Raw genomic sequence first — 25,879 nt, forward strand, 5'->3', positions numbered from 1 at the left:
GTCACTTTCAAGGCTCTGCATTAGGGATGGGTCAAAATACACTTCTGGCTTTGTTCATCTGAAGTCAAAAGTCAGGCAGCCAGTGTGGTGAGAAGGTCAGAGGTTCAGTGTCTGCAGTGGCAAATTTCAAGTTCACAAACACATTTGGCAGGGAGAGAGAGAGGTTATCCGTCCCACGACATGAAAGGCCACTCTATGGTGCTCCATCTTAAGTCTTTCATTCTCCTCTTCCCAATTTTCTTGCAGCTGAGAGGGCAAATCCCCTCACACCTGCCACCACCTCAGATCAGAGGCAGTGTGCTGTGAACCTCCACCTGAGACAGAGCGGACCAGAATTCACGCGTGGGAGCTGCAGCCTGCTGGGTTGTCAAGCTCTTAAAGCCCAGAGCTGAAGCCCCAGCCGCTACTGCCATTGCTATGCAGGACAGGGTTTGCAGGAACCTTTATTCCAGCGCTGGGGTAGCAGCACACTCGCCCAAGCCCGCTCCTCTTCGCTTCAGGCCCTTCCGCCCGTCCCGCCCCCGCTATGACGCCATCGCCGCGCGCCGGCACTGCCCCTTCCCGCCCGCTAGCGTCACTCTCGCGCGACGGGCGCGGAGCGGCGGCGGCTGCGAAGATGTGAGTGCGGGGCGGGGGCTGCGCCATCCGCGTCCATCCGGCCAGGCCGCGGCCCGACCGGCCCCTCCGCCGCGCGGGGCGCCGAGGGGAGCACGCTGGGGCCGCCGAGAGGCGATGGTGGCGCGAGGGTCAGGGAAGGGGCCTCGGAGCCGCGGCCTCCCGTGGCCGGAGGCGGGGAGGGCAGGGGAGGGAGGGCCGGGGCGGGGCCGGCCGGAGAACTGGGCCCGGGTGTCGGCGCCGCCGCGGCCCGGCCTGCGGGAGGAGCGTTGTGCGGGCCCGAGGGACGGGTTGCTGTGCTGATCTCGCGGCTCCCTGCCCCACTGCTATACCGGACCCACGGCGTGCGGATCTGGCTGCCCGCGCTTCGCCGGCCGCGGAGCTGGGCCTAGCGGCCGTAGAGGGCAGACAGGTGCCAGGCGCCGAACCCTCCACACACCAGGAATTCTGTCGGTTTGCAGCTGAAGACCTGGAGCAAACTGTCAGTAAAGGACTCGCCTATAGCTTTACGGGAAGCCTGAGGGCGAGCGAGTTTGCTTCCTTTACCACAGAACTGCTGCTCTGAGTGTGTAAATTTTGTCTCTAAAGCAGAAGCGTGTGTGAGATGGACGTTTGGTTTGTGTCGATTGCTCTTTAGACTTTGTGGTTTTGGGTGGATGTCCCTAAACCAGCTTTTTTTAGCGAGTGAGAGGTTTTTGATTGTAAAGAAGAAGCATGTCGCTTAGAAATGCAATGTTGTTTAGCCTTGTGTGAGGACTGTGATTTATTTTTTCCACGTTTTCCAGTGAATGCCTGAACACGTGAAAATGCCCACAAGGTAGGGTGAGGTTTCCAACTAAAGTGAGTTTGGCCAGTGGCATTCCTGAGAAACGATTAAAACCACTAGTTAGTTTGGAGACTGCTTATTCGGTGCATCATTTGCTGAATGTTCCAAAGCCGTGTGGCTGATCTGCCTGGTAGGTGCCTGTCCCAAGGAGCAGTAAGCAGTGAAACCTGAAAGGAGATTGTATCCAGGTGGGGAGTCAGGCTCTTCTCCCAGGAAATGGGCAACAGCACAAGAGGACACAGACTTAAGATGCACTGGGGAGGTTTAGATCAGTTAAGGAAGAATGTCTTCACAGAAAGTGCAATTGGGCCCCTGGAAGGGGATGCCCAGGGAGGTTGTGGAGTCACCATCCCTGGAGGTGTTTATAGGAAGTGCTGCATCCAGTCTTAGTGCTCTGGTCTAGTTGACATGGTGGTGTTGGGTCAGAAGATGGACTTGATGGTCTCAGAGGTCTGTTCCAATGTAATTGATTATGTGATTCTATTTCCTGCCTCAGCAGCAGGCTGGGTAACAGCAAACATGCTGGTCTTTATCTGTGTTTCCTCTTCTCTTCTCCCAGAAGGGGTAAAACCAGATCTGACTCTTGAGTACTAACAGTTTTGTATGCTGATAACATCATGAGTTTGATAGTCCACAGGTGCCGGAGGAGCTGATGTGTAGGCAGACATAAGCCAGACCTGGCTATGGGATATTTAGAAGAAGAAAAATGGGCTCTGGGGTGACCTAATTGCAGCCTTCCAGCACCTGAAGTGAACCTGTAAGAAAGATGGAGAGAGACATTTTACAAGGGCCTGGAGTGCCAGGAGAAGGGGGAATGGCTTCCCACTGACAGAGGGCAGGTTTATATTAGAGATTAGATACCCTGTGAGGGTAGTGAGGTCCTTGCCCAGGATGCCCAGAGAAGCCCCCATCTCTTGAAGTGTTCAACGCCAGGTTGGAGCAACCTGGTGTAGCGGAAGGCCATAGCTGGGGCATTGGGAAGTGATGAGTTTGAAGGTTCACACCATCCCAAACCAGTCAGTGATTCTGTGATTTTATGAAAGGAAAATCTTAGGTTTTCTGGTCTTGTGAAACCAGGAACCTGTCTGTTCTGTACCACCCAGCTGGGCTCATGCAGTAGCTTTATGAACTGCATCCGCCTCAGACCTTGCACTGGAGAGGCACAGAGCTGGATAGAAATGTCCTAAAGCTGAGTGACATACACGGGTTTGCTTATCTTGGCTCCCTTTGCAATGCCCGTGGGACAGTCTGCTTTCTTCCTGCCACTGGTGCTAGAGGAGACATTTCCTTTCCCAGCAACTTCCGCCAGTAGCACATCTGTGGTGTGGGTTTCCTGTCCTCCATGCAGAAAGGCCACGGGTCTTTCTTGGTTTCTGCAGGGAGCTGGGTTTGTGAATATTCATTTGTGTTGTTTCCTGCAGTTGGTGTATTAGGGAAAACTGTGAAACTGAAAATCAGGAAAGCAAATTTGGCTGTTCAAAAGTAATCTCTTTCCAGCCATACATTTAATTGCAATTCAGAGAATAAAGTAATTGCTTACCAGAAGCACAGAAGCAAAACCAGTGTTGGATGCTGTGAGCTGTTGAAGTTTTTTTCTTGTTCGCTCAGTTTGCCTGTGATGCATGTGGGGATGGAGATGTTTCCAGCATCTTGCATTGCAGTGTGTGTTTGGTGCCGCTACAGATAAGGCTGGCAGCTCCAACACACTTCTATTCATTCCCTGAACATTTAATTCCTTGGTAGTTGAAGGTGTCATATTCCTTTAGAGGTTATTAAAATATTAGAGGCAGGTCTGTAATGCTGATTTCAAACAATCTCCATAGAATAATCAAAATGTTACATGTTTATAGATGTTGCAGATTTTGTGATTGGACGCAGCCCTCATATAGTAAACATCTGGAAGTCAAATAATGCCCAGCATTTCAGTGCTAAATAGAGAGGTGTTAAATCTGTCTCCTTTTTGATCGAGAGCAAAGAGAGAACTGGTTCTCTGAATCCAAGAGTTAAAAGTGAGATGTGAAACATGAGGCCCATTCGGCCACTATGGATATCTCTGAAGGGGAAAAGGAGTTACCAGGATTAAAAAAGAAGAGCTTGCTAGAACTTTTTCTGAAGTGTCTGGAATTGCCTAATGCTTTAACTCCACAGTTTCAGTAATCCTCAGTTACATTCAAACTTCAGTGTTTTTTGTTGCTGTTCTGTTCTATATTTGGGTGTGGGGCTTTTGTTGTCTATGTTTTTTTTTAATTAAGCAATTAAAAAGCTTGCTTTCTGCAATTTGTTGTTAAAGGGCTCCCTCACCAACCAAGCGCAAGGACAGGTCAGAAGAAAAATCGAAGGACCGGTCCAAGGATAAAGCAGCTGCTAAGGAATCGAGTGAAAAGGATCGTGGTCGGGACAAAACACGCAAGAGACGCAGTGCTTCCAGTGGGAGCAGCAGTACCAGGTGGGTACTTTTATGGGAGTATCAAATGACAGCATTTTCAGAAATCAGTAGCTTTGTTTGTGGTAGTCTTGGGCCTGTTGAAAGCTTGTGTTGTGTTAGTCACTGTTTAATTTTTGTCTAACTTGAGAGGGTTTATATTTTAGGTATGAATTTCTTTGGTTCTCTGGTGAGCTGTGGAGTTTCAGTCACAGTTACTGTTTGTAATTGTCAGGAGTTTCTCAGCCATTGTTTTTCTAGGTATTCCACTAATTTTTATTCTTCTCCCCCTTGAAAAAGATCCCGTTCCAGCTCAACTTCCAGCTCAGGGTCCAGTTCCAGCACTGGTTCTAGCAGTGGCTCAAGTTCCTCTTCTGCCTCTAGCCGCTCTGGGAGCTCCAGCACCTCGCGCAGTTCCAGTTCGAGCAGCTCTTCTGGCTCTCCCAGTCCTTCTCGACGGAGACATGACAACAGGAGACGGTCCCGCTCCAAGTGAGTTTTATTTGTCTTCTAGGAATTGCCAGATGTTAATGTTAATTCCATGTAGAATGCAAGATTGTGATCAGAACAGATTGTTCTCTGAAGACCACTTGCTTTCTCCATAACTTAGAGATGTAAATTTTATTAGAATGGATGTGCTCTGTTTCCTTAGAATTCAAACATACGCCCTGTAGGAACAGAGGTTAAAAACCTAATTTTTAATAGTTTAAAAATTTTAAATACTACATTTTTTAGAGGTGGTTTTAATCAATGTTTCCTTAGTAGTATGGGTCTAGATCAGAGTAAAGCTGTTCAATTCCTGTAAACTACAGTCATGACTAACAAAAAAGTCAGGGCTAAAACCAGCATATATGTGTACATATGTATATTCTTATTTATGAAAAATAAAATAGGAAGGAGGGCAGAGGAAGCCCCTGTAAGGGTAACATGGGAATCAAGCTATCTTAATGTCTGTACAGTTCTTCCTTTGTGTAAGGCGATGAAGGCTGATAAAAATCTGTGTAAGGCTGTGTGGATTTTTAGTATCACTCAACTGATGGACTTTAAGATTAGGAAGAAGCATAAACATAAATTTTCTACATACTGTTTTTTTAATAGATTAAAGTTTCATTTCAGATTTTTTTTAACTGCAAAGGCATTGTGATATGCAGCTAATTTTAAATAGATTTGTTTACATTTTTGGACCTCTGTAGTCAATGGAAGATACAGAAATGCAAATAGTTGAATGTGTTTATTGTCTGGTTGTGGTATGCTGTGATCTTTATGGCCTTATTTTGCCTCTTCAGTTGTTGAGGCAAAGAATGTTTTTGTGTTTACAACTGGGAAATGCTTTAGCTATGACCACAACTTCATAGAAGTGCTTGCTAAATTTTGTGTTTGTTACCCTAGTTGCAGTGAAGTTAAAAATTTGCAAAAAAAAAAAAGGTTCTCAAATTTCAAAAGGTTCTAAAGCAAAAGCAGACAAATGCAAGTCCTGAGGTGTTTCTGAGTGGAACACCCTCTCCACCACCCCAACACTGTAACGTCTTCAGGACAAAGATCCCCTTCAATAAAAATGGTATTTATAATTATGTGATAGTGACTGGCTTAGGTTTTGTCCTGCATGTGCCCTGAAAACTGTAAATGTTTTCTGTTGTCCAAATCAGGTCCAAACCACCCAAGAGAGATGAAAAGGAAAGGAAGAGGCGGAGCCCATCACCCAGACCCACAAAAGTGCATGTTGGAAGGCTCACTAGAAATGTGACAAAGGTAATAATGGCATGTTCCCTTGCAGTCAAGCATTTGTGTTCTTCTATGAGAATGTGTGAGTTGCTCTTTCAAAGCTCTCTGAACCTTGGTTACTAGTGAGTTGCCAAGGTGTTGCTGTTGGATATTGTTTCTTTGTGTCCAGGTTGATCAGTGAGGAAAATTTTCATATGATTTTACTGAGTCAAATACCATGAAGCCTTCTGAGAAACTGTAGTGCCTAAGAAGTCTGCCTGTTTTGTCAGTATTCCAGACCTTATATTCTGCTGTACTAGGAAGAAAACTATAGAATTTGGGACAACAGCTGAAATTACCTTGGAGGTATAAAGGATATTGGGCAGTTCTTTATAAAGGATCTGCAGAGAGCTGGGCTGGCTTGAGTTGTCTTTGCTAGAATGTAGTTTAAAGGTCTTCAGGGGTAAAAAGTTTAGGCTGCTGAAAAAATGATGTGCTGTGGATTTACTGCTCTGTGCCAGCCAGGCCTGGCTGGTGAGTGTGCTCTGTGTTCATAACGCTTGGTCTCTCTCTCTCTCTCTCTCTCTCTCTCTCTCTCTCTCTCTCTACAGGATCACATCATGGAAATTTTTTCCACTTATGGAAAGATTAAAATGATTGACATGCCAGTCGACAGGCTAAACCCACATCTCTCCAAAGGTTATGCTTATGTGGAGTTTGAAAACCCAGATGATGCTGAGAAAGCCCTGAAACACATGGATGGAGGTAGGTATTGACCTGCAAGGAGCCTGTGGGCTTTAAAAAAGCTTCAGAGTAGATGGATTTGATCAGAAAATGAGTTAGAGGTGATTGGGATGTCTTGGTGAGCAGATATAAAGTACTGTCAGTTTTCAGCCCAAGTGGCTTTTGTGAGGTTCAGGACAGATCCAAGAAACCACAGAACTATTAAAACTAATCTTTTTTTCAAAACAGTGAAAAAAATAATTTTAAGCTTATATGAAAACCTTTCCAGGTTTACATCTGAACTGCAGTTTGGTGGGATTAGATAAAGAAGTCTAGTTGGTATGAGGACTATGTCATAATAGCCCCTGAGCAGGGTGTGGAGCTCCGTGGGCTGGTCCCACTTCAATTGCTTCTGACAAAGCAGTGAGTTGCAGTAATATGATGTGTATATGTTAGGTTGAAAAATACTTACTTCTCCCTATTTCTTTGATGCTCTAAACAGGCCAGATTGATGGTCAGGAGATCACAGCCACAGCTGTGCTGGCACCACGGCCTCGACCACCTCCCAGACGCTTCAGCCCCCCCAGGAGGATGCTGCCACCGCCGCCGATGTGGCGCAGGTCCCCCCCTCGCATGAGGAGGAGGTGAGAGCTAGGACAAGGCTTTTCTTTCTCAGTAGCAACTCATTATTGCTGGAAGACTTGGCATGGGGACAATTCTGTTGGACTTCCCTTTCCCCTGCAAGTGACAGTAACACATTTTGGGCATTGGTTGAACCTGGGTTGCAGTTCCTAACTCATTAGCTCCAGAGTGCCTGCTCTGGTCTGCACCCTGATCACAGTCTCTGGGAAAGGTCTCACCCTTCCCAGCCTGTTCTGTGGAGTGCCTTCTGCATAAAGGCTTCAAGATGAAATGGGAACAGACTTTGGCTGACAGAACACTTGTGGCAGGCTGTGCCAGCTTCTTGTTTCTTGGAAGCCCTTGTACCCCCTTCCCTCCCTTATTTCTGAATGGGCATATGACCAAAAAGCAGTCCTGTGTCAGGTGAGTGGAGTACACTGGCCCTAAGGTGTGATCTGATAGTTGTACAACTTGGAGCTGCCTGATTGTGCTCAGGTAAGTTCTGAGTCTTTGGTGTTTACATATGTTCAAAATATTTTACTTGTCAATAGTAACTTGATTGCTGAACAGCTTTCAGCAAAGGTTTAAAAATGAGCAGTAGTTATTGTGGCATAAGATCCAGGAGGCTTCTTGGTGCTCCTTTAAACACACCTTTTGCTGAGATCTCACAGATGCAGGTTTGCCTCCTTTGTAATCTTTCCTACTCCAACTTCTACTGTCCTGTTAGCTCTGCTAGTATTCTGTGCCTGGAACTTCTGTCATAGCAGTAGCTATACTGATATGTCTGTTGGTTGTAGTACTGAGAAGCTTGAAGCTAAACGACTTCTGGAGTAAACTTCCTCTAAGGAGCTTCCTTGTAATTTGAAAGGATTTGGGTAAATCCTTGCCCTGAATATCACTCTTTCAGGAGTCAAAGATTACTTCAGGTGAAGGAGGATCTGATGTTGAATCTGAGTTCATTTTCCTTGAGGAAGGAGATAAGTTTCTTGTCTGTTGTTCAGGTATTAATAACTTTTTCTGGTTCCTTAAACAGAAGGAGGATAGCCAGAATAGTCCTGCTGTGTCCTCTATGGAGCTGTGTTTTGCTCAAGCTCTTTTCCCATGGTGTGTGAGGGATTTTGGCAGGGGGCAGGGAAGTGTTTTTAAAAATTTGGTAGCTGAGTTGACCAATTACTTGAACCTGTTGCTTGTCTCCTAACGGAAACTTTCTCCTCGTTCCCTGCCAGGTCCCGCTCTCCTCGGCGCAGGTCCCCTGTTCGCCGGCGATCCCGATCCAGGTCTCCCGGACGGAGGCGCCATCGCAGCCGCTCCAGCTCTAACTCCTCAAGATAAAGCAAAAGGACTGGACAGCTTTTTACTTTTTAACTTAAATCCCATCAGATGGAATATTGTACCTTTTTTTTATAATGAGTCTGGGTGAGGAGGAGTGAGAGATAATCCTGGCAGTGAAGGCAGTGTAAGAAGAGAGAACACCAGTTCCTGGCCAGTAACCTTTGCTGTGAGGCTTCTGGATTCCTGGCATAGAATTGAAATTATTTAAAAATGGCTTTGATTTTAAAGGCTGAAAAACCATCTTTTCCAGATAGAGGGAGGGAAAAATGTTTCAGTCTGTCTTTCTCCAGTTAGCAGCTGCTGCTTGGTGATTGTAAACGTTTAGCACGCTGTACAGACCAGCATGTAAATCTTGAGCCAGTTCAGAACCCCAGTGAGTAAGGCAGTGAGCCACATACCTTGATCTCCAGATGCCAGCACAAGAGTTGATCAGGGCAGCTGGAGCCCAGACCTGCTTGAGACTTAATTCAATATAGAATTGCTTTATTCCGGTTCCCCTGGATGGTTAGTTTCTGCAGAGTAAGTTTTTCTGTAATGCTTACACCAGGCAATCACCACAGAAACAATGGTCCAGCCCAGTGAACACGACACTATAAAAAAGCGGAAAGCCTAAGAAATGTTTTGTACCTGCCCCCTTAAGTGATTCTTTCACCTTTTTGTTGAGGGTATTGGTAAAAACTTCCTACTCAGCCCACAGTGAAACAGTGTGCTTTTACAAATCCCCAATGAGTGACTGAGCACCACCCCCTTGGAAACTGCAAAGCAGAGAGGGAGGCTCGAAGCCATGATGCTGGCTGGATTAACTGGGGTTCACAGAGGGAAAGGCAAAGAATTTACCACCCGTTGTACAGTCGATACTATACAGATTTTTTTGTTTTGTTTTGTTTTGTATAACTTTGTATCCTTTTGGGCCATGTTGTGTTTGTACTTGTGTAGGACAAGCAGTTATAAATAAAGCAGTAGGGTTGAGAAGGGCTGTGCCGCCTCGCTGCCTTACGGTGCGCAGGGCGGGGCTGTTCGGGGGGGCGGTGCTCGTGCCCCTTCCGCGGGCTGGCGCCGCTCATTGGCTGCGGTGCAGGGCGGGCGGAAGCGGGGCTGCTGAGCGCTCCTCTCAGCGCCATGGCGGCGGCGCTGGCGCCACCGGGGCCGCGACTCGCTCTCGATCTGGGGCTGGAGTCCGTCCTGCGGGAGGCCGTGGCGGCTGTGGACCGGGCTGGGGAGGGGTTGGTGGCGGCGCTGGGCGCGGTACGCGCCGCTCTGGCGGCAGTGGGCGGCCCAGCCACCCTCGGGGAGCGGGAGCGGGCGCTGTTCGGCGCTCTCCTGCGCAGACTGGCTCGGGCACCTGGTGCGGCGCGGCCCGAGGGCCTGTGGCAGTGCTGTTTCCTGGAGGGCCCGCCCGGCCTTGTCCTCTGCGTCTTGCTGGAGGCCCTTGGCTCTGCGGGGTCAGTCCGCTCCCCGGGGCAGGCGGGCGGGGATCCCCAGGGCTGGTCTCGGCGCGCAGCAGGGATGTCTGGGGGGTGCCTTTCAACTGGGCTCAAGTGCGCAGGGGGACAGAGATGTGTGTGAGCGCGGACAGCCCTTACCCCGCTCTGAGTGCCTTCAGACACGACACGATGCTATGTGTCCCGCAGACACAGAGCTTTATCAGTCGTGTTTGTTGAAGGTCCTGAATGTTCGTAGTCGAGGAAGCTGCAGATAAAAAGATATTAAAATCGCTTTTTTTTCTTTTTTTTTTTTTTTTTTTTTAATCCAGTGTAGCAGAACAGAGGTATTTCATAGTGATACCACAATAGAAAAGCAGTAGCATGCAAATCTTATTTTTACCATTTAAAAGAGGCAGGAACTTAAAGTTATTTTCTTCCAGCTCTGGCCTTGACCCGAGGGAGGTAGTTGGAGTCCTGGAGCAGTTCCTGCAGCAGGGCCGGCTGTCAGCATTACTGTGGGAGGTCTGTCAGCCGCAGGCACAGGCCGGCTGCCTGGAACTGCAGGGCGCCCTACTCAACAAGATCGTCTGTTTGCCCGAGCATGTGAGCAATAAACTCCAGGGGAAAAACCCACCAGTGTTCTTCCCACAAAACTACTTCCCTCTCCTGGGTGATGCAGTTCTCCAGGTGCTAGAGAAGATCTCTGACTCTCTGCGGGGTAAGGCTGCAAGGATGACTGTACTGTAAGGTCGTTTTCTGAAGAAGTGTTTTGAGCATGGACCCCGTGTCTGCTGCTTGAAATACAGATGATAACGGAGGCCTTTTGGAATCCACCAAAAGCCTTAATCTTCCAAGCATTTAAACAGCATAATCTGTTGCTAAACTTTGTTGTGGTCACTTTGTGTGTTCTAAAGGAATTGTTTGGGAGTGTGAGTGATACTGAATCAACCAGTGGCATTGCCACCCATGCCATCACATTAAAGTGGAACTGAGTTGCTTTAGCCTTCTGCCTGTCACTGTAACTAATACTGAATGCTGGTTTATGCCTGAAGGCAGGTAGTGGAGGGAGGAAGAGATGATGCTTGAAGAGAAAAAGTCAGTGTGTTTTCAGAATGCAGCACTTTTGGAAGTCTCTGCACCTCCTGCTGAAGGTTGGTTGGAGGATGCTAGTGGCATGCTTACTTAAACTTATGTGTGTTTTATCACAGGTGGCTTGGACTGCTCCATCTCTTTTGTTTCTCATGTCTTGGGGAAGGTGTGTGTTCATGGATGGCAAAGTGAGTGTTTTACTGTGCTCTTTTGGAGAGGGGGAAAGTGTTTTAGTGTATTAGCATGGGAGGATGACTGTTATGATCAACAGAAGGAATGGGAGACCAACAATTTGATTTGGAGCTGTTCTGAGCTGAGCTGCACAGACTGCTCTCTGAGGCTGCTCAGCTTGTCTGGTAGATATGTCTTGTGGGAGCAGCTGTTGGTCTGGCACTGCTTAGAACTTTGAAGCTACTAATGCAGAAGTTAACAGGGCTGGGGAAGAAGAAGAAGGAAGATTTTCTGGCTCTTTACTGTGATGAGGAATTCTGGCCAGTTCCTTAGGCTGCTTAGGGTGGTTCTTACCAGTCATTTCTCCATTTCTGTTTTGAGCATGAACAAAGAGGAGCAACAGAGTTGGGGAAGGATCTGAAGCATAGTCAGAGGAGGAGCAGCTGGGGGGGCTCAGGGTGGAGGAAAGAAGTCTTAGGGGGCCCTTCTCACTCCACAATTCCCTGACAGGAGGGTGCTGCCAGGTGGGGGTCAGGCTCTGCTCCTAGAGAATAAGGGACAGGACAAGAAGAAATGGCCTCAGACGGTGCCGGGGAGATTTAGATCAGATATTAAGGAAAACTTCCTTGCGGAAAGCTTGGTCAGGCATTGGAACAGACTGCCCAGTGTAGTGGTGGAGTTACTAAATCCACAGAGGGATTTAAAAGCCATGTGGATCTGGCATTTGGGGACATGGTTTAGTGCTGGCCTTGGCAGTGCTGGGTTATAGTTGGACTCAATGGTCTTAGAGAGCTTTTCCAACCTAAATGATTCCATGATTCTAGTCGTATTTGTACTGCAGAAAAAAATTAGAACTTGAAACTGTACATTGTATTTTTTTCATGTTGTGAAGATCTTGACATTCTCAGGTTAGTCTCAAATGCCATTGTACCAGCCTGCTCATCTGGGTTTTTGCTGTTTTCTCTTGCACTTCAGAGGAAATTCTGGGAGTTTTGGTGCCCCACCTGACAGACCTCACCAAGTTAGACTGCATCTGGCAGAGGATATGCTGGCAGTTGGTGGAATGTGTGCCAGACCGCTGGATGGAAGCAGTGGTCCTTGGTTTTGTGCAGAGAGCACCTGGGTAAGAACTCTGCTTTCTCCCTGATCCACAGCAAAGGCAGGAATTGTCACAAATACTTGCAGAACTGGTCTCTGATAGGTGCTCTGTTTGTATAGGTGGTTTTTTACACTGCCATGTCCTAAAAGACTCAAGGGATAAAGTAGTTGATGGTTGCCTCTTAGGGAGAACCTACACCATTTCTTGAGTATGTTCATCTTGACATGCAGTGGAAAAACAAGTGAAAGCATTCTTTGCCATGACTGGATCACTGTCTGAGTTTAGAAGTATTCTAGAGACTTAGTTGCAAATAGCTGCTCTCAGATTTTCCTGTGATTAGGAGTAGCATGACAGCAATAACACGGATTCCTGATGTTTTATTGTTGTCTTGTTAGGGCAGATGTCTTGTCCAGATTGCTGGGTAACCTGGTTGTGAAGAACAAGAAGGCTCAGTTTGTGGTGGCACAGAAGTTGCTGCTCTTGCAATATGGCCACACGGTGAGGACTCTGTGGGGAACAGCAGTGTAGTAGTGCCAGGTTTTCCCTGGTACCAATGTAGTTCTTAGCTGAGCTATTACTCTGCCTGAGTAAGGTTTAACTCTTCATTCCAAAATGAGTCCTCAGTCTCCCCACATTTGTGCTGCTGTAACAGAGTGGGAGTGGTAAACAGTAGCTTTGAAATCATGGGATTCATGTGCTCTCTCAGGGTTAATGGTGATTAGCGAAATTACTGTACTCCTCTGGAACCAAGTGTTTATTTGCACAAAGTTTCAGAATTTTGGGGAGCTGAAGGCATTAAATTATTTTAGAATCTGAAAGAGGAGATTGAAACAGCCAGGATCAATCCTTGGGGATAAGAATTATATTAAAGACATGAGATAAGGACCGTTGGGTTTTTTCCTGTGCACCTAAGTTTGTTATGGGATATTAGGAACTATACTGTGGCTTGTGATGCTGTTGTGAGAGTTGTTCTTTAGACTTCATGAGTTCTATGTTTGCCTGGGACTGTGCTGGTTTTGTTGGTAAAACACTGTACTGTATTTCTGTTATGATTTTCCATGTATTTCATCAGCAACTGCATATGTGTGCTTGCTTGTTTTTTAAAATTTGTTTACTTTTCTGTCTCTGAATGTTGTCAACCAGTTCCTTAGAATGAAGTTTAATGTAGTAAATAAAAACAGACACTTGTCATTGCTAGATGACAGCTTTATAACCAGTTGAAGCAGGAGTTGTGGTTTTCCTTGCAGACGGCAGTGCTGCAGAACCTCCTTGGCTACCTGGCCCTGGACAGCGGCCGGCGCCCCTTGTTGCTCAGAGTAAGGTTCACTGAGTGGCTGATGAGGTGTCTGATGGGGAACATTCTGCTCTCTGTGTGTCTGGGGGTGCACAGTTTTGGTTCTGGTTTCTGGTTGCTGTTCATGAGAGTGAGGGAAGCCCAGCTATATCACAAGTGAGCTGTGATAAATTAATCAAAGCTTTCTGCACTGCTGGCATTAATTTTTCATATTTAATGGGTAAATTGTCTTCCATGTAGCAAAACTAGTGAGGCTTGGGTTCTGACAGATGTCCCATGTCCTCTGTCCTTCTCAGCTTCCTCAGTAGCCCTGTTTATGTGGCTGGGCACATGGCAATAAGGGATCAAATTGGTGGACAGTTGTCTGTTTACCAAATGGTTGATGTTTCAGACTCTCTCTCACGCACATTTTCCTTAGTGGGGATGGCAGATATTCTGCCTCTTCAAGTCAGCAGTGTGATGAAACTTTTATGAAATCTGAATATCTGGAAATCCCTACCATTCTGTCAAATTCTTTTTTCACTGTTTACATGTTCTAAGATAATATGGAAGGACTGACAGTTATCTAAAATTGGACTAAACTCAGATAAAACCTTATAATAGCATACTGGTTTTTGACAATAATACTTTGCATTATTTGCTTTGCATATAATATTTATTAAGGAGAAATAAACATCACTTTTAAATTTAAAAACCCATTATATTTAACCATGTCTTAATTGAAAGTGCAGTTCTTCGGTGGTCAAACACAGTACGTTTTGAGTTCTGAAATACAAAATTTGTATTTTTTTTTTTGTTTTGCTCTTTGTAGGGAGAGTAAAAATGTGCTTCAAAAATCACCTCTGTGTAGAAAAGATCTATTTCAGGCCAACCTGATTTCTCTGGTGTAGGTGCTGCAGGACCTGTTGGAGACCTGGAGCAGCAGCAGTGCTGTGAAACACTCGCCAGCTGAGCAGCAGCTGTACATTAGCAAGGCCATCCTCATCTGCCTCTCCCACCTGAAGGAGCCTGAAATTGCAAGCTGCAGACAAGGTGAGGCTGTATGAGAAGTGGGGTTTAGATTTTTTAGCAGAGTGTCTTACTAGCAGAGTGTGTAGAAAAATATCTTGTTTTGATCTGTGGATAAGCAGAATTGTCCCATATTTACCTTGGCAAATGGGGTAACCTACTGGAGTCCTCTTTAGCATTGATATGATAGAATTCCAAGTGCGTAACTTTAGTTATGGAACTGAAGAAGGTCTATCTTTGCCTTACAGTTCTTACCTGAGTTGTGGTTTAAAAACCCTGAATTTTTGTCACAGGAAAACAAGGACTGACTCTGGGACTAGTGAGAGGAATGGTGTGATTTGTAACTTATAGGCTTAACTTTGGAGCATGGGTGCAGCTCCAGACAGGCAGGGAAAGTAACTGGGGGTAAAAAGCTGTTAGCTTGGTGTCTGACAGACCATGGGCATTCCTCAGTGTGAAGTGAGCAGGTTAGTCATTGGCATGGACCTCCGGTTATGTGCTCACACAGTGCATGGCACACTGAGGTCCTGGCCTAACATATCTGTTTCTGTTGAAATTAAAAAAAAAAAAGCTGTAAAATGTCTAGAATTACTTATGTGTGTGTGTTACTTATGGAGGATGTGAAGATTCACTTCAAGACTTGCTCATCTGTTTCATTCTAGAATTAATTGTTTAAGTGAATAAGCGACTTGATATGTATTACCAGTTCTGTAGTTTTATAGTCAGTTTTTTTGTCTGACAGCTGATGGAATGATAAGCTTTCTGAGATGAAGGAGGTCAGTCAAACAGCAGTAAGCCTGCCTGGTGAAGCTGGCAACCGGTATTCCCTCAGGGCTGAGAAATACTTGTGTTACCTGCCTGTTTGAGCTTATCCAAAGTTAGGCAAATATCTGTCTCTATGTGATTCTTGTAGTGGTCAGAACTTGTAATGTCCTCAAAACATAACATTTATTTAAGTGACTCTGAAACGCTCTAAAGCCAAACTAAAGATTGGCTTGACTTACCATCCTTTTTTGTTTCAGTGAAAACCAAAATATTGCAAATTTAGAATATATTGTGATGTTTTGTTGACTTTGTACCCCCATGGAAGGGTGTGGGTTTGCTGTGCTGGTGCTGAAGGGCACCACTGACACTGCAGAGAAGGAAGCCACAGTTCAGGGACCCTGTCTATCCATTATTGTGTGGTGAGTGGGTAAAGCTTCCCTCAGGGAAGTACTAAAGATGGCTGTTTCTGCCACTGTTTCAGAATTTCAAACATGCACTTTTTGCTGGTTGTTTGTTTCAGAGCTTCTGACAAGCATGATGGAGGGTGTGAAATGCCACTTGGAGAGCAGTCTGCCCCAACTACGGCGTCTGGGCATGGTGGTGGCAGAGAGCATCAGCTTGAACATAAACACCGAGGGGCCTGTCCTGAAGTTTGAGGTGAACGTTTTACTGAAACTTATGACTGGTGTGCTAGGCTTAGAGGAAGTAAAAGCTTTAAACCAGATGCTTCAGGGCATTATAGCATTTTTTTATCTGGATATAAGGAGAGGCAGTCACACCTTCAAAAAGAGAGAACCTGTTGACAAAAACCAATTGTATGTAATGATCAGGTGGCTGAGAGTTACCTCAGGAGGGCAATCTACTGGCAGAGGTTAGGATAAACTTGGTAATTAAAGTTTCTCTTATTGCATGAGGGAATCAGAATCTGATTTGTGGGAGTTGAGGGGAGCTTCAAACCTAAAGCAGTGGTGAGCATTCAGTCCCTAACATGGTGGAAATACCTGTTCTGAGCTGGGATTTTCAAGTCTGACAGGAGATATTTGCTCTGCTCTTTCCAGTAGAATTTATGTGACTTATCTGAATAAATCACATTAATTCTCTAAAAGCCTGCCACATTCCTCCTGTCACATTGCCATTTATTAAATGTTTGAAATATGGAAATAACATTCTGACCAGGTGTCATCAGGTACCTTAAATATAAGGACAAAGATTACAGCTGCCTGCTGCTGTCAGCACAGGGATTGAAACAGGATTGTTGAGGGTTCATCTGCTCCTGATTTAGTCCATGTGTCCTACAAGGGTGAAATGTTGAATGCTGGGGATATTTGCAGTAAGTAATAGAGTGCAGCAGCAGTTATTTTGAATGTCTAGTATGAAGAGGACGATGAAACAAGAGAATTGAAGTCCCTTCTGGTGCAGACTCCATCATTCTGTGTTGTCCCCAGCCTTCCAGATGATGAGTAAGTTGTTGCTACTATTCATGCTGTCTTTTTGCCCTTCTGCATGCCTTTTTCCTATTACACACAAGAACTATGTACAGTATTCAAGATGTTTTATGTATTCTTAAACATCATAATGCACCACCTTCTTACAATGTGATTTAGTTACATTCATAATTCAATTGGTAGTGTGTACTAAAATTGCCTGTTGATAGCTGCATGTGGTGAAACTGTGGTGTAGGGGTCTTGTGTACAAGGGGCTTTGGTACAATCAAATGGACATTTCTGTTTGCTTCTTGGAAAACTGGTATTTGTGTTGTATGCCCCCAGCCCATTCACCCATGACTAAAATCTACTGTGTCTGTCACTCTAAAGACTGCTCTTAACTTCCAGAGCATGTGCTGAGGCTCTTTGGAGCACTTTTTGATCAGCTTTGAAGTGAAGCACTTTATGTTACTAGCAGATGAAGCTGTCCAGCACTCCAGGGAAATACAAAAGATTTATTGCTCCCATTTTAGGGGCATGATCAGCATAGTCAGCTGTTAGAGACTGGTTTTGAGAATTAGAGAGATGAAAGGACAATGCCAAAGTCCACAGAAATAGGTTGAGATAGAAAAAATATTCTCAATTATTGTATTCATCCTATGCAAGATCTAGAAATTGTTAAAAATGTTTTCATCCAATTTTGAAAAGTCATGGAATGGTTTGGATTGGAAGAGACAAAGTCTGTTCCATTCCACACCCTGCCATGGGCAGGGACACCTTCTATTAAGAGCAGGCTGCTCCCAGCCCTGTCCAACCTGGCCTTGAATACTTCCAGGGATCCAGGAGCAGCCACAGCTTCTCTAGGCAGCCTGTGCCAGGGCCTGCCCAGCATCATAAGGAAGAATTTCTTCCTAATATCCAATCTAAACCTACTCTCAGTTCAGTTTCATTCACAGTTTCAAATCTGGTGCAAGTCAATGTGATCTGGTTACTGGAGTCTTTCATTAGCAGTCCCAGGTATTGTGCAGGGGTACACAGCAAACTAGCCAGTTAAGTTTTTTTTAATCCATTGCTCTTCTGTTAGAAGATTCTGCTTATTTTCTCCCCTTACTCCATTCTCCTTTCCAGTACTTTGTTCTTTGTGTCAGCCAAGCTGGGTGTGAAACTGCAGCAGGAATAATTATCTGCTGTTCTATTTAGGCAGCAAGGGTTGGTAGGGTGGGTAGTTTCTTCCTTGTAAGAACTATTACTGTATCCATTTTAAAATTTCTTGTTCCTCACAGCAGGAGTGAGAAAGCAGGTGCTGCACTGCCGTTGGTACCAGAGAGGAATGAGAAATCCTATACAGCAGCCCCGGTTAAGGCAGATGAGGAGTCGGATGATGAACTTGACAGGTATGAGGCAAGAAACAGGGAGGAAATGGGAAATAAATGGCAGATGTGGGGGAAAAGGATCTGTCAGAACCTGCATTTCTTGGCAATTGTTGTCATTTCTGACCTCGTTCAGCTGAGTGGTTTGCAGCAGAGCAGGGCTTTGCATAGAAAATTGCATAGTCAATAAATTAGGCAAGTCCTGTGTTGTGTGCAACTGCTGTATTTGTTCCGTTTGACTTAAATATATATTTCTTGGAAATTGTGGATGGATTTACCATTTTAATAGTGGACCTGCCTTATTCTGTCACTATATGAAGAAATATATCTATATATCTATATATATATATATATTTCTGTATATATATGTTAATATGTATGTATGTATGTATGTATGTATGTATTTTATATATATATACACACATAAATCTATAATGAAATCTCAAGAGTCAGTTTTAGTCTCTTGGTCATCTGTATCCTGTCCTTGACCAGGATATCCAGTTCCAGATCTGATCACAGAACTGCTCTTGCCCTAGAACTCCCAAGGATCTCTCTGAGGCCAGGCTTCAGCAGTGCTGCTGAGTGTACAGGAGTGATGTGGTTACAACAGTGTATGCACTGGTTCTTTCTCTTTGTTTGGCGATCTGGGTAAAGCAAGAACATCTGCACCCCATAAACTAACCCCTACCTTTAATTCTTTTACAGTGATGATGACCTCATCCCTTATGACATGTCTGAGGATAAAGAGCTAAAACTTAAGGCTCCTATGTATATCCGAGACTGTATTGAAGGTAGGAGATTTTGGGCTGAGTCTTTATCTGTTTCTTACTGAACTTGGGAGAGTGAACTCTTGCATAGGTTTATTTTTTTCTGATCTAATTTGAAGAAGCTATAGAATTTTTGAGTAATTTTAGTTAATTTTAGTTTAGTTCCTAATGCTTCTCATGCTGAGTGTCTGTACCAAGACAAATGATTGGCAGAAGGAAGTTTGGGTATATACCCAAACACAGCCATTCTGTAAATAACTTTTGTTTGTCCTTTGATTTCAGTTCTGACTGGATCAAGATCTGAAGATGTGGACAAATGGGAAGCTACAGTCAAGGCACTTGAGAGCTTGGTTCGGAGGAATCCAGCAGCAACAAGAGAGGTAAAGTAATATGAACTATGTTACAAGAGGGTTATATTGCCCTTTGCTGTCATGAGGAGACTAAACATGCCAGTGGAGCAGAAGGACTGGCTAATGTGTGACTGGGTCAAAGGTACACATTCACAAGCTTTCAGCTTGGAAGTAGAAGGAAATAGTTGCCTTGAAGGTGAGGCACAGGGGAACAGAGAAGCAGAAAAAGTGCTGGCAGCGCCCTGCCGTCTCCAGTGCTCAAAATGAAACATAATACAAGTAGTGTTTGCTAGTGTGAGGAAGCTCCATGCTTTATTCTGGGCAGGAAAAACACTAAAAAATGAGATTACAGAGCAGCCATTTTGTATTTTGAATTGAAATTCAATTTGTTATTCCCCAACGAAAATGGAGGAAAAATCAAATGCACTTTCCCTATTTGCTTGTACAAGCATAATGTCTTGTGGAGGCAGTAATTGGATTGTACTGGTCAAGATAAAAAGCTCAGGGGAGAGGAATGTGGGACAAGGTCACTGTGTGAAGAGTACTTGTCACTACCTGCTAGTGAGCACTTGCAAGTGTCAGAGACACCAGCTGAGAAAGAGAAGGGCTGTGCTGCTGTACCCTGTACCCCATCTGTTACAGTGACTATTCATTCTATGTCATGATGCTACTACTTCTCCAAAACAGTCTCAGTGAAATGTGAACAGAGAATTGGCAGGTGGAGAATCTGTTCAGGGTTTTGGGAAATAAGTCTGATGGCATTTGGCTTAATGTGTTTTCTCTCCCTCCTAAGGAATGGACATGTTGCCTGAACAAAATACCTCCTTGTCTTTGTTTGACCATTAGAAGAGGTCCATAATTCCTATGAGGAAAAAACCCAAACACCATCAGGGTTTTGATTCTTTTTTTCATACTTTGAGCAGGTTAGCGTGGAGCTGGCAAAAATATTATTGCATCTGGAGGAGAAGACCTGCATTGAAGGCTTTGTGGAGCTCTGTCAAAGAGCTCAAGTAGCTGTTTTAACCACAGACCCAATACCTGTGAGTTCCTCCTACTATTTTCCTTTTTCTAATTGAAGCACAGGCAAAAATTGAAGCAGGTGAAGTCTCTCTCTCATTTGATAGAGGGAGCTGTCTGGGTGGTAGAACAGGTAGTTCAGGTCTAACAACATATATGCTCCTGAAGAATCTGCAAGGAATGTCTGAACCAGTGGGAAAAAGAACACCCTGTCAAACAGAGGAACTGTGTGGAGGCTGTTGGTTCGATTGTACCTGAAAAGGCAGATCAGATAAGAACTTGTTCTAATGAAGGGTTTCACATAAAGGGAAGCTGGGGCAGAGAGGGCTTCTACAGAGAAAGACCTGACTGGTGACGGTAATCAGGGAATCACAGACTGGTTTAGGTGGGAAAGGATCTTTAAAGTCCATCTCATTCCAACCCCCTGCCATGCCAGGGACACCTTCCACTATCTCAGGTAGCTCCGAGCTCTATCCAGCCTGGCCTTGAATACTTCCAGGGATCCAGGGGCAGCCACAGCTTCTCTGGGCAGCCTGTGCCAGGGCCTCAGCACCTTCACAGGGAAGAATTCCTTCCAAATATCCAATCTAGATCTATTCTCTGCCAGTTTAACATCTTTATCTTTTATGCTAGCCAGGCCCCAGTAAAAAGCCTCCGTTCATCTTTCCTATAATGTTCTTTAAGTACTGAAAGGCCACAGTGACATCTCCTAGCTGCTGTGGTGCTTGTTTCGGTACCTCTGCATAGGAGGGTGAGAAGAGTGATGCAGTCTCATCTGTCATTCAGATTTTTTGGGAGAATCTGAAAGTGGAAGTGTCTGAATTTCCCATTTGCACTGTGTGTTTCTTCCCATCTCTTGGAGGCTTGCTGTTACCTAACAGGAAGCAGAACCTGTGAAATTAAATGCTTTTAAAGTTAATGGGAAGGCTGTTTCTAGCATGGGTCCCTGTTCATTGTACCCTGATTTTTCTGTACAGGTTGCAAAGTACTTGACCTCCCAGTTCTACTCTCTGAACTACAGTCTCCGTCAACGCATGGACATCCTTGATGTGAGTGCTCTTACTTCCCACTTTCCTTCTGTCTGTTGCACCGGTGCTGAGGTGTATTGGGATTACCTTTTATTCCTCATGGGAGAAGGCAGAGGCATGGGAATCTCTTACGTTACTATTTGTGTGTGGCATTCCCCTCTCATTCCTAACCCTGCTACACTCCATCACATAGGGATCTCTCCCCACAGAATGCAGAGCATGTGTTGGGCATTTGCTTGGGAGAAGCCACTGTTTACTTTCACATCATCAGTCTGTTTTATCTTCCCTTTCTGAAGGACAGTGATCTGTCTGTGACTCCTTCCACACTTGAGTCTGAAGGAGGAGCCACCGCTCTGTTTCAGGGCTAAGTGACCAAGTGCTTGGTCAGTACTCAGAGCCAGGTGGCTGTTGGAGGTCAGTTTCCTGCTGTTCTTCACTCTAAAACTGTTGTGCCTTTCTGCTTTGTTGCCACTGTCAGTTTGGATGCAGGGAACACTTTTGTTGCTCCCTAGGAATTACCCATTTTTAACAGAACCTCTCTCTGTTTTATTTAGGTATTGGTTTTGGCAGCTCAGGAACTGTCCTGTCCCAAATTCCGTGGGAAGACCAAACATTCTGGTGTCCAAAAACCTTGTATTCAGCTCCTTCCGGAAAGTGACAGCTCTAAGGGCTGGAGAAGAATTGTTGAGGAGAGGATCAAAAGCAAGACTCGGAGATTTGATATGGTGAGGCTAGAGGCAAACTAATGAAAAATCCACCAGAAATAGGGACACTTGGAGTTACTGCAAGCTCTGTCTGGAAAGAGCAAAATACCTGTGAAAGTGGACCCAATCCAAAGGAAAGTTTGGATTTCCCCTCTCCAGCAGGGAGAGGAAGATAAATCTGAAATTCCTTACCTGGCTTTGAGAGATAATTGTTGTTCTGTGCTTGTTCTGAGCTTATGTGGCCACTGCAGGGAGCTGTGACTTCACCTCGCAATCCCAGGGCCTCCATCAGACTAGCTGCCTCTGGGCTACACTGTCTCAGCCTTCCTATTTTCCAGGGAGATAAATTGATGCCAGTTTCCTAGTGTTCAGAACTCCCCTGTGGTTCAGCCTGGAGAGTTTGCCTTCCAAAACTCCTTTATCCCTTGCATGTTCTTATATCTAACTGAGCAGTGCTGAGGCATATTGTATTGAAATGTTTAGATGTGGAGAAAATCCAAAATGGGAAGTGAGCAATCCAGTTGGGAAACTGGTAGCCATAGGTGTACAAGCAGTAGTTGACGGTGGGCTGTCTGCAAGGAATCTGTAGTCTTGACAGTGTCCAGTGAAGTGGAAGAACTGGATGCTGTATCTTGTGCCTAGACTTCATTTTTCTCTTGGACAGGGTCAGTCTCGTGTGGAACTGGCTTCCTGCCCAAATGAATTCAATTCTGTTGCTGGATATTTCTTTTTCCCATTGATTCAGCACTTTGACAGGTGAGTGTGAACACCTTAGGATGTGGGATGTGGACATAGCAATGGCCAGAGTGAACCTTTCTGCTTGTCCTGCTTGCCTCAAAGCAGCAGGCTACAGCCCAGGAGCTCTGCAGGAGCCCAGTGACACCACACTGACACTTGGACCCTTCACAAAGCTTGAGGAGGAGTGGACTGTGGTCTTTTGGACTTATCCTTTGAAATCTTGTGGGGCAGGTGTATGTAGGACCCTGCAGAAGTGAAGATCCATCAGCAGGTACTCAGACAAGTAATTCTGGCAGCACCACACCCTTTATCTTGGCTGAGCCTCTACTGTGGGCTGGTTCACACAAACCACAGAGCTCAGACTGCAGTCTTGAACCAAAGTTAGCTCCATCTCTGGTTTGGCCTATCACCTGCACTAGTCTTTGAGGCCACAGTATAGGACACAGTTTATTGTGAGTCCCTTAAGTCTTTGTGAACCTAAGGAAGGCAGAGTAATCAGTTCCATGATAACCAAGAATATTGTAATACCAGTTGTAATGGTAGGCAGTGGGGGCAGCTTTTGCCTATAGGTCTTTACAGGTAAAGCCTGTTGGTAGAATATGTGATACCTGCTGTACGAGTAGAGGATATTGCTCTGCAAGATACTGGTCTGGGAGGAAAGATGAGAGCAAACAGCTCTGATCTCTGTTAACGTGGTAGTGCCTATATAATGGCTGTTGTTCTAGGGATTCGGGCTTTTGGGGACAACTCCCCCTTCATAACCCTCCTGACTGTTCCAAAGAGGCACTGATCATCCTTCTCACTGCTACACAACCCTGTGTCTTATACTTGCAGGCCTTTAACAACATTTGATCTCCTGGGAGAAGATCACTTAGTCCTTGGAAGACTGGTTCACACTTTAGCAGTTCTGATGTACTTGGCTGTCAACACTGTGGTAAGGAAGGGCAGAGGGAAGGGGTGACTTCCAGCCTGGGAACTTGAGGTGTCTTCCAGATTAGCCATGTGCTTCAGGGCCTGCTGCCCTGAGACTGGCAGCAAGTTGGAGTTGAGTGGGCTGAGAAGTTATGAAATGGGCTGGGAAGAAATAGTCAGAAAATAGACATGGGATTCAAGCCACCCCTGCATTGTCTTTTGCTTCTTGTCAACTTCTTGGGGGGATTGGGCACATTATTTCACTTTACTGCCAAAGTTTCCACATCTGTAAAATAAATTCAGTTGTATCTGATCTTAAGAAAACCTTTGTTCAAGCATTTGGACAACACTCCCAAGCTCATGATGGGGTTGTTGGGGTGTCCTGTGCAGGGCAGGAGTTGGATTCCTGACTCTTGTGGGTTCCTTCCAGCTCAGGACATACTGTGATTCCATGAGCAGTATGTCTTGAGGCCCAGCTCTACAGGGCAATGTGGATGGTATTCAGTGCTGCTGTCACAATCCTCTTTTGCAGGCAGTGACAGCAATGGGAAAGGCACTGCTGGAATTTGTTTGGGCGCTGCGTTTCCACACAGACTCGTGAGTTACTATCGTTGTATACTCTCATTTTTAAAGATCAGCTGTGAGCCAGCCTCCAGTCATGGTTTGTCTTTGTCCAAGACGAGCATCTGGCTCTGAGTGTCAGTGACTTAATGCATTTACTTTGTGCTCTCCTCCAGCTGTGTGTTCTTATGACTGTGTTTAATGTCAGCCCAACATATGAACTTTGCTGGTGTCTTCTGGTGTGGCAGTACAGCCATTACCTATAGAAAGGTTGACAAATTTCCTGACTACCTGTCCATGTGATAATTTCGTCTGTGTTTACTCAGGGAGCTCAGAAAACTCTAGATTCACTTCCAGCATTTAGTCTTGGAAAGGAATTAAGGCATGTAGCCAAAAGTCTGTAAACATCCAATATCTGTTTTGCTCTCAGATGTGTCCAGGACTCTGAATTGTGTTAGGCTCCTGTGCACAGCATGACAGGGGCTCTGTATGTGAGACACACTGCAAGATTACACCCCTAAGCAGCAGGAATATGGCAAAAGTTGTCATGCCATTTGAAACTGGAGAGCCCCTGAGGTGAGGAAGTCAATGCAGAGCATAAAACTGCATTACCAGTTCAGTCCTTGTCCACAGGTATGTGCGCCAGGGCCTTTTGTCCTGTATCTCCTCCCTGCTCCTCAGTGTCCCTACCGAACAGATTCTGGCAGACATGACAGAAGAGCTGTTGGAGACTCAGTCCTGGCTGGGAGGTAAGACCTGGTGGGGTACAGCAGTGCTTTTCTGGTTAGTGGCGTGGTCTTTGTGCAGCATCTCTTTAATTGTGATGGCAGCAGTGATGTCCTGGCATTGTGCATCAGAGATCTCCATGATCAGCAAGTAGAGCACATGTGTGCTGTAGAGATGCAGTGCTGGGGTACCTGAGGCATAAGCCAAGAACTGGGTATGGCATTACAAACTGTGACTGTCTTCACAGGCTACCCAGAAAAATCCCCAAAGATAGTCTGTGCCCCCTTTCTCCATGTGAGCAGATGACCACCCACCTCATGAAGCTACAGGAAGTGTTGTCACATTGCCTGTTACCCCCAGGCAGTGACTTTGGCCAGCAGGAGCACACAAAGCTTCTACAGCCTACAGCCTATTTACACCATGTGCTCATGAAGGGGTGTTAGAGCTAAAAACAGGAGGAAGAGGAGCATGGCCTAGTATCTAGTTTCCTATTGTCGATGGAAAGAAAAAGCTACAAAAGACAGCAAATTACTTTAAATGCTGTACCCAGCACACCTTACATCAACACAGACTATGTCTGTGGGTTCTGGCAGGCTGGAGCTGCACAGATCAGTGCTTAGGTACTGCAGTGAGCTGGAGTGAAAAGAGCAACTAATGTTGAAGCCTTCGCTGTGTTGTGAGGGTGATTCTTGTTATTCCCTGGTCTGGTTTCCTTCACCGTTCTCACTTTTGGTGAGTCGCTTCCCAGAGGGAGCAAGCAGGAAGCAAACTGACCCAGCTGGCCTCTGATCCTGGCAGGTTGGGGTGCTCTGTGCCCTTTGAACGGAAGAGAGCTGCCATGTGGGGCTGAAGACTTCACTTTTCCCATGACACTATGTGCTCTCAGGAATCTGCTTGTCTCTGCATTTAACACTGCTGTTACCAAGTGAAACCTTTCAGGAATGTATTTCCAGCATGAGGGTTCGCATAATCCATTTTCTGTGAGTTATTTTGGGGAGGAGGAGGATGACCAAGATAGTAGCATCTTCTCATGCTTATGGGTAGTGTAATAGCCCTGTCTTTTCATCTAATGCTTTAGCATGAAAGCTGCATGGTTATTCCTGGTGGGAATGAGAGCAGGGTAAGATAACTGTTGTGGGTATACCAGAGAAAGGAAAACTGCTGTAGGAGTTGTTTAGAAGCCTTAAAGAAT

At 45.4% G+C, this 25,879-nt stretch overlaps 2 protein-coding genes across 11 annotated transcripts in view; both read left to right on the plus strand.

Moving 5' to 3' along the window:
- The first annotated feature begins 511 nt into the window (after window positions 1-511).
- Window positions 512-9,212, plus strand: RNPS1 (RNA binding protein with serine rich domain 1). Of its 2 annotated transcripts, none has more exons than XM_054643306.1 (7): window positions 512-618; window positions 3,732-3,887; window positions 4,164-4,355; window positions 5,510-5,612; window positions 6,176-6,329; window positions 6,790-6,931; window positions 8,135-9,212. In XM_054643306.1, exons 1-7 carry the CDS (start codon window positions 527-529, stop codon window positions 8,238-8,240), a joined length of 945 nt encoding a protein of 314 aa, XP_054499281.1. In that variant the 5' UTR covers window positions 512-526; the 3' UTR covers window positions 8,241-9,212. The 2 variants fall into 2 exon arrangements, with proteins under 2 accessions (XP_054499281.1, XP_054499282.1); XM_054643307.2 differs by lacking the exon at window positions 512-618 and adding an exon at window positions 621-746.
- A 91-nt stretch (window positions 9,213-9,303) lies between these two features.
- The window catches only part of LOC129127009 (transmembrane protein 204-like), a 63,880-nt gene continuing 47,304 nt past the window's right edge, over window positions 9,304-25,879 (plus strand). For 6 of the 9 annotated variants that reach the window (XM_054643292.2, XM_054643290.2, XM_054643291.2 and 3 more), the window contains exons 1-19: window positions 9,306-9,682; window positions 10,105-10,382; window positions 10,873-10,941; window positions 11,900-12,047; window positions 12,419-12,521; window positions 13,271-13,339; window positions 14,208-14,349; window positions 15,611-15,747; window positions 16,462-16,550; window positions 17,798-17,908; window positions 18,590-18,675; window positions 18,934-19,031; window positions 19,925-20,041; window positions 20,996-21,067; window positions 21,601-21,771; window positions 22,415-22,506; window positions 23,323-23,422; window positions 23,933-23,997; window positions 24,595-24,710. In XM_054643292.2, the coding sequence (XP_054499267.1) occupies window positions 9,360-9,682; window positions 10,105-10,382; window positions 10,873-10,941; window positions 11,900-12,047; window positions 12,419-12,521; window positions 13,271-13,339; window positions 14,208-14,349; window positions 15,611-15,747; window positions 16,462-16,550; window positions 17,798-17,908; window positions 18,590-18,675; window positions 18,934-19,031; window positions 19,925-20,041; window positions 20,996-21,067; window positions 21,601-21,771; window positions 22,415-22,506; window positions 23,323-23,422; window positions 23,933-23,997; window positions 24,595-24,710 (2,386 nt within the window). In that variant the 5' untranslated portion in view covers window positions 9,306-9,359. Of the gene's footprint in view, window positions 9,683-10,104; window positions 10,383-10,872; window positions 10,942-11,899; window positions 12,048-12,418; window positions 12,522-13,270; window positions 13,340-14,207; window positions 14,350-15,610; window positions 15,748-16,461; window positions 16,551-17,797; window positions 17,909-18,589; window positions 18,676-18,933; window positions 19,032-19,924; window positions 20,042-20,995; window positions 21,068-21,600; window positions 21,772-22,414; window positions 22,507-23,322; window positions 23,423-23,932; window positions 23,998-24,594; window positions 24,711-25,879 lie in introns of those variants that run through there. The other 3 variants (XM_054643293.2, XM_054643297.2, XR_013184433.1) reach the window with 3 other exon arrangements.

Source organism: Agelaius phoeniceus, chromosome 16 (genome assembly GCF_051311805.1).
Source record: "Agelaius phoeniceus isolate bAgePho1 chromosome 16, bAgePho1.hap1, whole genome shotgun sequence".
Classification (NCBI taxonomy): domain Eukaryota; kingdom Metazoa; phylum Chordata; class Aves; order Passeriformes; family Icteridae; genus Agelaius; species Agelaius phoeniceus.

Coding starts and splice junctions, on each gene's coding strand:
- RNPS1 (XM_054643306.1), top strand. CDS start 527: ATGACGCCATCGCCGCGCGCCGGCACTGCCCCTTCCCGCCCGCTAGCG. Junction 3,888..4,163: donor AGTGGGAGCAGCAGTACCAG/GTGGGTACTTTT, acceptor CCCTTGAAAAAG/ATCCCGTTCCAGCTCAACTT. Junction 6,932..8,134: donor CCCCCTCGCATGAGGAGGAG/GTGAGAGCTAGG, acceptor GTTCCCTGCCAG/GTCCCGCTCTCCTCGGCGCA.